Genomic DNA, 13,011 nt, shown 5'->3' with positions numbered 1-13,011 from the left:
CTATCAGGTTAATACATTTTTGACTTAATATTAGAGATGGACCGATCCGATATTACGTATCGGTATCGGTCCGATACTGACCTAAATTACTGGATCGGATATCGGAGAAAAATAAAAAATGTAATCCGATCCATTAAATATCACGAAAGCACCTCACAAAACTTGCAACACGCCGTAACTCGCCTCAGAACGTTAGCACGTCGGAGCAGTATGCATCACGTGATAGAGCAGCTGTGGCATGCCGGACCTGTCGGTGGTCTGGATAGCATGTGGAGCTTCGCTAGCAACCTGGCATTTCATCTCTGACAAAGTTATCCCCGAGAGAAGTAAAGCAAGTGTGTAAGTCCATCTCTGAATGTTTGTAAAGCATTCCTGCGTTAAGCTTAACAAGCGATATATGGAGCGACTGCCTCTCCTGCTGCTACTTCAATCATGAAACTGCTTAATGATCAGCTGATCGGCTTTTCTGTCATGAGTCCGTGTCTCTTCTTTGTTTTTGGCCCACTTTGCACCAGAAAGAGGAAACCAGCGGCTAAACAACAGCAGCACGTTTAAGCTTGATCAGCTGTTGTTAGAATGTATTTATTATTACTTTCTACACCAGGATCTTTTTCTACAGCTGACGCTGGTAACTGTGCAGGGGCGGATCTAGCAAAGTTTAGCCAGGGGGGCCGATAGGGCATTAACAGGGAAAAGGGGGCACAAAGACATACTTTTCTTTCTTATTCTCATTTAAAATGTCTAGCTTTTAATAAATAATTATCTGACACCCAAAGTTTTAATTTGATGCAAAATGAATAGAAGTCAATTACTGTATATAGTAACTATTAAGTCTAATATACCCTAGTAAGCTATAGTACTTTTTCCTTTGGGAAGGTACCATCTGTGCAGTGTGCAATTTTGTTGAAGAAAGATGTTGAATCTATTTAATATTTCTTGAAAAATAATTGATTTCTGTGCATTTTTTTTTCACACTGCATCAAATTAAGGTTGATTACGTCGATTAAGCATCATGAGGTGGAGCGTGAGGGGTGGTTCCCTATTTTTTATTTATTCATTTTTGTTGTTGCTGGGAGTTGGAACCCTATTAGTTAGGTTGCTTAATATTTATGCTAAGTACTCTTTAAAATACCAGAATAGGGAGGATGGTGTAGGTTTAAGTTTATTAGATTGATCAGTATTGCTGAACTATGAAATATTTTTTTTTGCATACAGGTATAACAGAATAGCATTTAGTGTAGTTGTTGTTTTAAACTTGAGTATGAACTTATATAAAATGCAGCAAAATATTTAAAAAACAGTTTTGTTGATTAAAAAACACTATATTGGATTCATATCGGTATCGGCAGATATCCAAATTTATGATATCGGTATCGGACATAAAAAAGTGGTATCGTGCCATCTCTACTTAATATTGGAAGGTCATTAATTAGCATCTACTTTATGGTCAAAGTCTTGCATGGATACTAACTATTGGGTTGCCAAATGCCACTAGAAAGGCTTTAGTTTTTAATGACACTTGCTGAACTCTGTTCATAGACAGTAATTTCTGGAAGTGTTCCTGAGCCCATCTAGTGAGTTCCATTCCAGTGAGTTTCACAATCGTACATTGAGGAACATTTTTCTGAAATTGTTTGTACAATTTATAGATGCAGCTTTTGCAGGTTGGGAAATCTGTGACCATCTCTACCTCTGAGAAACTCAGCCTCTGTGTCCACCTATTACAGGAACATGCTTGGTGAGTTCTTTAAAACAAACTATTCTTTCACAAATGTTTACAAAGGCAGAATGTATAGCTATGTTTTTTTTTTGTTTTTTTTTTTTTACACCTGTTGCAATGAGTCTGAAACACCCAGATTCAAAGATGAAGTGTGGCCTGATACTTCTGTCCATATAGTAGAAGAGTGGAGTGTAGAGAGAGCATAAACAGATAGGACAAAATACAAACTGGAAGGCAAACAATGTTCATTCTCACCAATAAATCTGTCTTTGATTTAAGGCACATAATTAAATTAAATTAATTATGGACTTCCACAAGATTTTGGATACAGTATACATGCTTTCCTTAGGCATTTGAAAGCATACCATACATTTTCATTGCATTGATACTCAACTTTATCCATGCAGCCAGATGACACACATTAATTAGTTATACTGCAGGAATGGCTTAAAGCCAAAGATCTAGATGACTTCTAATTTCCTACTTGTACATTCAAATAAACAAGATGTTTTGTTCTTGGCCCTAAAAATTGTAGCATCATGATGTGTGGTTGGCATTAACACTGACAAAAGCTGGACTCATTTTTGACCACGATAGGTCATTCCACGTGCATGTTACACAAACATGTATGACTGCCTTTTGCATTTGTGCAGTATCTCTAAAATGAGAAACATCCTACGTCAAAGTCATGCTGAAAAACTAGGATAAGCATTTACTACTTATCCCCATCTTATCTTAATAAACTCAGAGTACCCGATCACCACAAAAGACTACTAGCTTATTTGCGGTCCCTAGTCCACAGCTTTCAGGCCCCACTTCTGTGGAACCAGTTCTCAGCTTGTTTTCTATGAGACAGACACCCACGCTAGTTTTAACTTCAGGCAGAAAACTTTCTGTTTTGAGAAAGCGTATAGTTACGTTACAGTAGGTGCTGGGGGCTTCCCATGATGCACTGAGTGTTTCTTGTTCACTCACCTAAAGCGGCTTGAGGTGACTGCTGTTATGATTTGGTGCTATGTAAATAAAACTGAATGAAACTCAAATACACAGATGAAGACTTGCAGCAAAATATTCCTGGTGAAAAATGGAAGCAGTGCATGCTGGTGCACCTCTGCAGCACTTGATGCACAGGCTAAGTACAGACCTACCATTTCCTCCATGGCTGCACATGTGCATTTGGTGTGAAGCTCTACATTTTTAGCTTCATTACTCATACACCTCTAAGAATAAGAAAAAAAAAACAACCCCATTAATACGTAATCTATATTTGCAACATTTTCTATTGCAGGCCTGTTAGCCCAGTGAGCGCATACTTGTCTGAGAGCAAAGCACTGGGAGCAGGATATTAGTTACAGTTATAATTAGGTAAAGGACACGACTGCATGAAGACACGGAGAGGTGCCAGGAGACACTATAGATAACTGCAGGAGAGGAGAGGTGGAGTCGAGCAGGCCGCATGGGAGCCTCTGGCATGTTAATTAGAGAAGAACACAAATGTAAGAATAACGGTGAGAATCCTGATGTCTCCTGTGAGACTGAGGATACAACTATTAAGTAACTGATGGGTCCTGGAAAATCAGTCACTGGCCCCTAGAAATTCCCACTATAAATGCAGTTTACCAATCAATCAGTAAAGCTGCAATAATTTTTATACTGACCAAAAACAAATAACACTTCTGATAACTGATTCAACATTTGAGAACAAATAAAACTGGAAAGTTTTCTGCAGTAATAAAATTAAGATTTGAATGTATGAAGACAGGGATATTATTTGGACTTTTTGAATATTTTGATAAAATTATTGCTAATTACTCAGTGCTATGTATTAACTAATTCAGACTTGACACAAAACGTACACTATTATTACACTTGTCAATAAACAATATTTCAGACTAGACCATCTTCAGCTGTTGCTGTCAAAATGTCATAAAGAATAGCAGCTTGTCAGGACTTTTGTGCTGGACTTCTTATTACTTTCTCCAAAAGGCTCCCCGAAAAACCTTCAGAGATTAGAACCAGATATAAAAAAAGCTACATTTTTACCACATTAACTTCCTGTTAATTGAGAATTGAGTGCACAAATCCTGATGATCAGGAATGGCTGGATGATATGAGATCATGATCAGTCAACATGAATATCACAGTATAAATCACGTCCTTATTTCTGTCAAACTTAAAGGTTCCTTTTTATTCGTAAGTGCAGATGTGAAAATAAAAGGTTAATTTTGGTTAAAATTTGTATTTATTATCTGTCAGAAACTAAACTGGCCACTTTTGCCACCGATCTGTATTTATGGGAACAATGGCAACCTCATACTGTGCATATATCTCATATTGTGCATATGCACAATATAGGGCAAATGTGTTACCTAGATGTGAGTACAGATTTTAATATCTCTGGAAAACTGCATCTCCATTCTTGGAAGCTCTCAGACTGTAGATAATAAGAGGGTCTAAAGTTTTTTTTAAGTGCATTTAAAGTCTTTAGACAATAGTAAGAAATATAGATTCTTTTCTTTCTTTTTGGTTGCAAAAAAACCCCCCAATTATATTGATCTATATGAATTATTAGTTAATCCTAAAAAATATGATGTCCCTTTTTTGTTAAATAACATTAATTAAACTGTCTTACTTACATTTACTAAAAGCAAACATCTGGCTCCTCTTTCTTTCTGCAACTACTCTTCATTTCTTTTTCCCTCTTTAGGCTGCTGCTCTGACAGAGGTGAAACCCTTGATTCCCCGAGTTCCGAGTAACACTGCTGTTCTTCCTGGAACAAGCAATGCTGATTAATTTAGCTGCTGCTCCTGCTGTTTTGGAGTTGGCACTCATCTGCACACATCTGGTGTACACAGTGCCAGAACACTTCTTGCTGTTCTTTGTCTTGAGCTGTTGACATTTTCATTTTAACAACGCCGCTGACTCTGTCGACTGAATCAAAACAGACACTGTTTGTTTTGTTTGACTGCTGTCACGGTGTTTTGCCTTTAATAAGCGATTGTGAGGATAATGGCTTAATACAGTAAAGGTGTCAACAAGCCTTGTCAGCTAGTTTCATGATGCTCAGAGGAGCCTGCCATTTTGGCTCATCTTTAGCTGATAATCCAAAAATGGAATAGGGAAAAAATATTTAAAAAACGAACTATTATTTCAATGTACTTTTTCAAAAACCATTTGTACCAATTTATTTATTTAAAAAAAAGAAAAGAAAAGAAAAATGTAAAAAAAGAAAAAAAGAAAAAAGAAAAAAAAGAAACAGGCTGTGTATGTAACCAAGGTGTGCACAAAGGAGGTTTGAGGAGATTAATGCTGGCGGAAACTCGTTGATCTTGTAAAGTCTTCAGTAAATTTATCGTTATTTTAAAACTCAGTGCTACTGTTTCTTTGGTAGTACAGCTACACATTTCAGCTCTTAAAATGTAGGTTTGATCATTTAAACATGATATCTAAGTGCATCTAGAGACATTAATGAATTATATGTGGAAATCAGTTCATGTGAATATTACTGACTAACTCTTTACAAACCATTAATGCACATACGTCTGATATGATACATTTAAATAAATTTAAATAAATAAATTTAAACCAACGCTGAGATTTTTCCAAAAATATTTTTGACACTGTCTTGATAAAAATTGTTATTTGTGTGAAAACATTTTCAGGTCGTATAATCTCACGCCACACTGAGGCAGACTGTGGGCGATACAAGCCTTATTTTATATTTCACATTACAGTACAAACACGATTCAAACGTGACGGCGGTGTTTTAAGATGTGAGAGATTTGCGACGTTTAGCACAAATCTTGTGTAGTTAGTGTGTAGTGTAGTCAATAGTTTTGTTGTGTGTGTCAGAACAATGAGGCGACTGCTGAATGTTACAGGAGTTACAGGAGTGATACATCTCCTGTTGTCAGGCCTGCAGGTATCAGGCTGTTGTTCTCCTTTATCTCATAGTGGACAGAAATTATTTTTTGGAGCGGCACAAATAATTTGTGTGGCATCAAATTTGATGCAGAACAGCTGCAATATTACTAATATTACTACAGGACCAAGGTAGTTCAGTAGGGTGATTAAATCACACAGTGGTACACAGTAGTACTTATCTGCTATAATATGATAATTAAATAAAATAAATTTTACAAACTGTAAATAAAGCTAATTCCAGCATTCAATTTCCCCTTTTTATAAAATGAATCTCTTTGCTCAATGAAATATTGTTAAAGGGACTTTTTCCAAAATGATTTGTTGAGGAAAAACAAACTCAGTTGAAGCTCATATTCATTGCGTTAAATCATTATCACGAGCATCTAAATGGAACTGCTGCAAGTTTATCAGCTACAACACAGACTCAGAAACTAGTTCAGGAAAATGTCATTTTGTTTTGATTTTTTGTGATTTTGCTTGATTTGATTTTTCTGACTTTTGTGTCAAGGACCCAAGGACTTTGTTGACCATCAGGGATGATTTTGAAGAATTAGAAGGGATTAATGCAGTGTCCACAGCTGCAGGGTTTCCTGAGTGGAGAGGATACCTGTCTAGTGTTCATGACTACTTAAAATCCCCTTTCCCACAGAGCCCTTGTGCCTGAGGCATCACCACACGATGCACCTTACCTTGGTTCTTCGTTTTCAATATTAACTATTAACACAGATCTGGTTACGCTGGAAATGTCTCAAAAGGAAACATCTACATTAAGAAATTAACACCTGCATTGACAGCAAAAAAATATTACCATTCCTATCTATACTTTGGTTTTTTGTGTGGTTTGAATAACTGTGATGGTCTGAAGCAGCTCCTGTCTGAAATTCTCAGAGCTAGAGTACTGACAGAATTAGCTGTTGCTAGGCTACAGCTACTACTACAAGTATGCTAAATGAAAAGAAACCTCCAAATATAAACTGACATAGCTATTTCATTAAAAAAGGAATTAACAGTAGTTTTGAATGAATAGAAGTCAGCTATTTATCCTGACAAATATGGCTAGAGTTATATGTGCTACACATGTTTTCTTTCATTTTTTTGGAGCCATATTGTGCTGTACCTGAAAATCCTGCTCCAATCACGATGTTGCTGTATGCAGGGTGGTAGTCCAGCACAAAATGATGGTCAGGCGTTAGCTGCAAAAACAATAAAATATGAAGAGTTAGTAAATTTTAAAAAAACAACAACAAAAAACCTAACAAAACAAGAAAAAAAATAATCAGAAAGTGCAGGTTGTTGTTTCAAGACGGTGCAGCTGTACCACTTTAGAACTTAAATCCTCTAGGCCCCCTGCCTGCTTGGGTGGAAGAATGGTGTGCATGGTACTTCTATATAAGCCTTTATACTGCACACAGAAAATGACAACGATCAGACTCTCCTGTAAGCACTGGAACTGAACCCTAGAGTTTTCACCAAGTGTATCAAAGCAGCCCTGAATTCCTTGTGGGCAGCGGGACTCAGAGTGTTAACATACTTGGATAAATTTCTAATATGTATTTCTAACAGAGGGGATCCACTACATTTTTCTATCCTCTTCTTCCATTAACATCCAACTTATTAATGTTAATTTGTTAATTCAACATAACATCATAAGTTATGTTACAATAGGTAGGCTGCTGGGGGATTCCCATGATGCATTGAGTATTTCTTCTTCAGTCACCTTTCTCACTCACTATGTGTTAACAGACCTCTCTGCATTGAATCATACTTGTTATTAACCTCTGTCTCTCTTCCACAGCATGTCTTCTATCCTGTCTTCCTTCTCTCACCCCAACCGGTCGCAGCAGATGGCCCCGCCCCTCCCTGAGCCTGGTTCTGTCGGAGGTTTCTTCCTGTTAAAGGGGAGTTTTTCCTTCCCACTGTCGCCAAAGTGCTTGCTCATAGGGGATCATATGATTGTTGGGTTTTCTCTGATGTATTATTGTAGGGTCTACCGAACAATATAAAGCACCTTGAGGCAACCTTTATTGTGATTTGGTGCTGTATAAATAAAACTGATTTGAACACACTCAATCTTTACACATCTGCTCAGCATATCAAGTACATATGCACTCAGCACCAGCACATCCACATCTACATAATGCATCCCTATGGAACATCCTATCAAACGTTCTTTTTTTCCCCTCACCTGACTGATGTATGTACCGTAATTGTCGGGCTATAAGCCGCTACTTTTTGCACAAGCTTTGAACCCTGCGGCTTTTAGTCAGGTGCGGCTTTTCTATGGATTGTCCATGAGCGGATTTGTTTTGTTTGTTCCGCTGTTGTACGGCACTACGTTGCCTGGCGGAAGGATCGGGGTTCAAGAGTGGTATGTTGGTCACATGTCCATCCGCCAGGCAACGTAGTGCCGTACGAAGTAGCGCGAAAAACAAACTTCAAAGTAGCGCTATGCGTTCAGCTGGAGGCGTGGATGATGAGCGGCGATAAACTTGCGAAAAGCAAGTTATGCCCAACTCCACCATTGGATTCTGACAGCGTGGAAAAGTGTGAAAACATCCAGGATCACCAACGGATTTCGAAGGGCTGGACTGTTGCATGATGGAGAGGAGGACACCGCCACGGCCCTTCAGAGGGTGTTCGACTCTGACACTGACAACGAGGATTTCTTTGGTTTTGAAAGTGACAACGAAGGAGAGAAGCGAAGAGTGGATGACGAAGCCATCCTGAGCCTGTTCGTTTCCGACACTGGAGGAGAGGACTTTGGTGGTTTTAGTGCGCAGGAAGATGGTGGTGAATGACTGACTTTTCTTTTTGTTAAAGCCGTGTCACTGCACCTGAGCCTGAAAGGTAGTCCAATCTATTTTTCTGGTGTGCTGCAGGTTATTGTTATGTACTACATTTGTTACTCATTTATGAAGCACAGTACATGTTTCGTACTTGTAATTACCGCTACTTGTACATATACCTAAAAAGTTATGCAAATATGTACCCATAACTTGTTTTTCAAAATATTAATAAAAGTGATGTCTCCAAACAGCCATCTCTTTCCTGACAATTCGCTTTGTGCATATTCTCTTACATATGATAAGTCAACATTGAAACACCTGCGGCTTTTAGTCAGGTGCGGCTAATGTATGTACAAAACAGGATTTTCCCCTGATTTTAGCTTGTGCGGCTAATATTCAGGTGCGCTCTGTAGTCCGGGAAATACGGTATTTTTTTTCCTCAATTATTTCAGCGTCACACGCAGTGTGCAACATTAGCTGCACACACACAGTTATGGGCACACTAAGGTTTGTCACATGGAAAGTGCATTGAGCAGACTCCAGAGAGAAGAGGTTAAAGATAAGATACTTAACCACCTTAAAAACACTACAGGCAGATGTTGTTTTATTATAAGAGACTGATAGACCTGCTACAGCTACAGATGAACTTAAAACACCTGAGTTTCCTGATGCGTTCTCAGCCTGCTATAACTCTAGGCAAAGGGGAGTAGCAATTTTAATACATAAAAATGTTAATTTTACAGTACTCAACACAGTTATAAAGCCATTAAATTATCTATGCTTAACAAAAAGTTATGTATTGTAAGTATATATGGCCCAAGTGTTGATGACCCCTCATTCTTCCATGCTTTTTTCACTGCACTCTTTGAACACCTAGATTGCTCACTTGGTCTTGGGGGCGATCCCAACTTTGGACTAAAGGAAGAAATGGAGCAGGAACTCCTACTCTATTGAGCCTCACTCCTGGAGCTGATTTGCTCTTCACAGTCCACCAGCTGTGGGACAGATGTGGTTGGGTATCTGTGAGCTAGCCTTTGTTCTTTTCAAAAGAAACAAGGGCACCAAAGGTGCTGTGGAAGTGACCTCACCCCTTACGTCTTAGATGTAGTGGTAGTAGGGCTTCCCATTATGAGACTCCTCACTTTGTATTCAGAGAACCCGGGTTACCCTGGTAACCAAACTTTGAGTAAATTAAATAAGTGTTATTTTCAAAAAAGCAGTAAGATTTAATGCACATTCACTCAAGAGTGCTGCAGCCTCTTCGTTCTGCTTCTTGTGGCCTTGTGAGCTGTTCCTGTCAAAGTCTTTATAAAAAATGTTTCAAAAACCTGTTTAACTCGATAGAAAAGGCCACTGTATATGCATAGTGACCTCTGACAGAAGACCAAATTTGAGCACAACAGAAGAGACTAGTTATCTTCTTAAGAATGACTTGTTAAGTGAGAGAAGAGTTGTCAGGATTTTCAGTGATATTAGACAAGGTGGCCAAAATGTTATTGTCCTATTGCTTCAGTATGTGATCATGTGTTGGTGAGCAGCTGCAAAACCGCTTTAAAAACAAAATACATAAACCCAGTTCTGCACTGCATAAGATGAACCTTAGAACAGCATTAAAACCTGACAAGAACCTAAGTACAGACAGAAACTCACACACTTCACATTTTGTATTATAAACTTCATTTATTCTGATAAATCCCCTTGATACTGGATAGAATATATAATCTATCCAGAATGCAGAATAGAATAGAATATATTATCCATTATCGAGAAAAGTCTGCATTTTTCATTTTAGCATTATAAATGATATTTTCATTGTTGGCGACAGACAGGTTACCTTCAGTTTGCTTTTTGCTTAAATACCAACAGAATTTTTTTAAGTTTAAACTAGTTTTTGACAGATTACTAAAACGTTTGTGTGTTTTCTTGTTTTTATGACTGGTGGTCTAACACATTTGTTAATCCCTGTCTGTGGTGAAGTACAGCAGACAGAAGAAGACCTTTTTAAACCTTACTTTGGGACACAGCTCTGTTTACTAGATTTGACTGGTGATTCTATAAACGTAATACACAATTTACGCAGTAAATTTTCACTATCGTTTTTTTTTTTCTCTGCACTTTCACAGATGAAGATGACAACAAAAAACACAATGTTAACACTGTACCGTATACAAGCAGCTCTCCACTATAGCAGGTTCAGGGATGAGGCCAGGAAAGCAGCGGGCGATGTAATGCTGGAGAATCTCAATATCAGACCTGTCTTTCTGCAAATCTCTCTGGTCTGGGTCTGTCTTGCTGCCCATATGGTAGCACACCTGTAATGACATCACTGGTATTAGTTCTATATGAAAGTACCAAAAACTCAGCACATTTTCAGTGATATGAGGAGCAGAAGGACAGCTGCAGTATTGTGAATAGAATAGCTTTGCATTCTGTTATTATGTCATAGTAACAATTTTGCATCTGAGCATTTTGTGTTATGTGACCGTGGGACTAATTGTGGCTTTGGTGTTTATATCAATTGAATGACAACAGAAACACAGCTTGAATGGCACTATGCACAAGTTCACTGCAAACCTGGTACTTTTCAAAGGTGCAGGTGCACACAAGAAGCTCTTTGTTCACCATTTTGCAGTTTAGCAGGCTGTCTCAGATTGTTTTTGCAGCACCGATTGGGGTTATTCAGAACTCAATAAAATGCTTTATATTAAATGTAATAAGGCACGAGCATGTTCCGCTCATTTCAGTAGCTACTGTCGGTTAGGATGACTCTACAAAAACTTCCAAAGCATCTTTTTTTGTGCTGTTTTTATAAGCCAGTTTTGACACATACAGTCTTACTCGGAGACTAAAGGCAAAGTGAGAACCCTGAGGGATTAAAAGAACTGCTGCTTTGACTTTTTTCTTTAGGTTTTCTGCTTTAGAAAACTGCTTGGCAGGTCCCTGCTGTAAAAACAAACAAACTACAGATGAGAAAATGCCACCGTCTTCTGCTTCATTTTGGCATTCTTTCAAACTGTTAAATGGTCCAAGCATTGCTAGCTCTGGTGACTGTGTCTTTGAGTGAATAATGCAACGTGGCATCACCATCTGTCCTCCCGTTCTCTGCTGTGCATGTGGTCTGCTATTAGACTGTGAGCTCCTGCTGGCTTGCCATAATGCCCAAAATAGAGATGTGTCATCGGATGACATCAACTCCAGCACAAACCTTACAACTAATATGATGTCGAGGGAGAACAAATCACATTTTAAAGTCCATTTTGCCACAGCATTTCTGTTTTTAAAGAAAAGCATTAACAGTTGTGTACAACAAAACATAAAACACTTAAAGTTATCTATTAATTGCCTTAATTAAGTTCTTTAAAACAATAAAATCTAAAACCTTTTTTTCCAGCTTTGATAAATAATGGTCAAATGTTAGCAAGACTTGCTTGTGAATTTGGATATACCCTCCAAACATGCATGGATTCATAAACTTTTAAAGGAAAACAGAAAACGTCTGAAGAGCAGATAAAATGTGGAAAAAAGAAGTGAACAGTATTCGGCAACAATGTTGAAGAATGACCCATCTCCTAGAAATGTACACTTGTAACATTAATTACAGTACCAATTAATTTTGTCAGAAGGACAATTATATTATTATATGCAGTTCATATGTATTTGTTTAAAAGAGAACTCCAAAAGTCATAACCCTACAGATACAGAGTATTAGGGCCACAATACTGATCGCCTGAGGCGGGGTGGTGGTACAAAAACCACATCTGGTCAGAAGGAAAAACAACACAAACTTGGAAGAGTTGGCCAGATTTGTACAAGATGAAATGGCTGGCAATGGATAGATGCAAGGCTGGTTACAGCTTTGTGCACTAAATGCTGGATCACAAGACATGATAAGACAGTTGATCAGTTTCTTTCACTAAGATACCACACCCTTCTCCTCTGCCCAAACTACACATTATTGTGGATGTTGGGATTCTGAAACACTCCATCTACCATTTGATTCACCACCAACAGCATCTATACCCTGTGGGTCCTGTGCTTTCATTTGGAGCACTGCCTAGTTATGTTGCTTCATCAGTCTTATTGCCAAAGGGCAACAAGACCAAAGGACAATAAGCACAGATACTCTATTCCATAACGGTAGTGACCCTTGTAACTTAAATAATCGCTGCCCCATCTCAAAATTATCTTGCCTAGCAAATCTTAGAGTCCCTCTTAGTGTCAGTTTCACACATATAGTTCATTTACTCCGATCTAAATCAGTTGATGATTTTGCTGCTTTTCCCTGTGATTTGACTTTTTTTCACACAGAGTAATAACCTAAGTGAACTCCAAGCACACCGTAATGTCTCACCACAAACCACGTGACAATGTTCAGTTCAATTATTAGCAAGATGTGTCTGGGTGGCAGCAATAAAACTAAATACAGCAAGGAAGTGCTGTGTTCTGAACTACTGGAGAACATGGACAATTAGAGACGTTTGCACATCTATACTGGTGTGACAAAGTGTTTGCCCTCTTACTGAGTTACTGTTGGATCCTTGTTTACAATTAAATCAAAATTCATATCAACAAGATATTAG

General features: G+C 38.2%; 1 protein-coding gene across 1 annotated transcript in view; it reads right to left on the bottom strand.

Annotated features, from left to right (window-relative positions):
* The window catches only part of pipox (pipecolic acid oxidase), a 31,934-nt gene that overhangs the window by 1,643 nt on the left and 17,280 nt on the right, over positions 1 to 13,011 (bottom strand). Inside the window, exons 6-7 of the mRNA XM_085479056.1 lie at positions 10,594 to 10,743; positions 6,763 to 6,838 (exon numbers count right to left, since the gene is read on the bottom strand). Coding sequence (XP_085335182.1) covers positions 6,763 to 6,838; positions 10,594 to 10,743 — 226 coding nt within the window. The remainder of the gene's footprint in view (positions 1 to 6,762; positions 6,839 to 10,593; positions 10,744 to 13,011) is intronic.

The sequence above is a fragment of the Copadichromis virginalis genome, linkage group LG14 (genome assembly GCF_057382275.1).
Source record: "Copadichromis virginalis isolate Kocher_CV1m ecotype Utaka linkage group LG14, C_Virginalis_male_GT1.1, whole genome shotgun sequence".
In the NCBI taxonomy this organism is placed as follows: domain Eukaryota; kingdom Metazoa; phylum Chordata; class Actinopteri; order Cichliformes; family Cichlidae; genus Copadichromis; species Copadichromis virginalis.
This window is presented reverse-complemented; position numbering and strand designations above follow the sequence as displayed.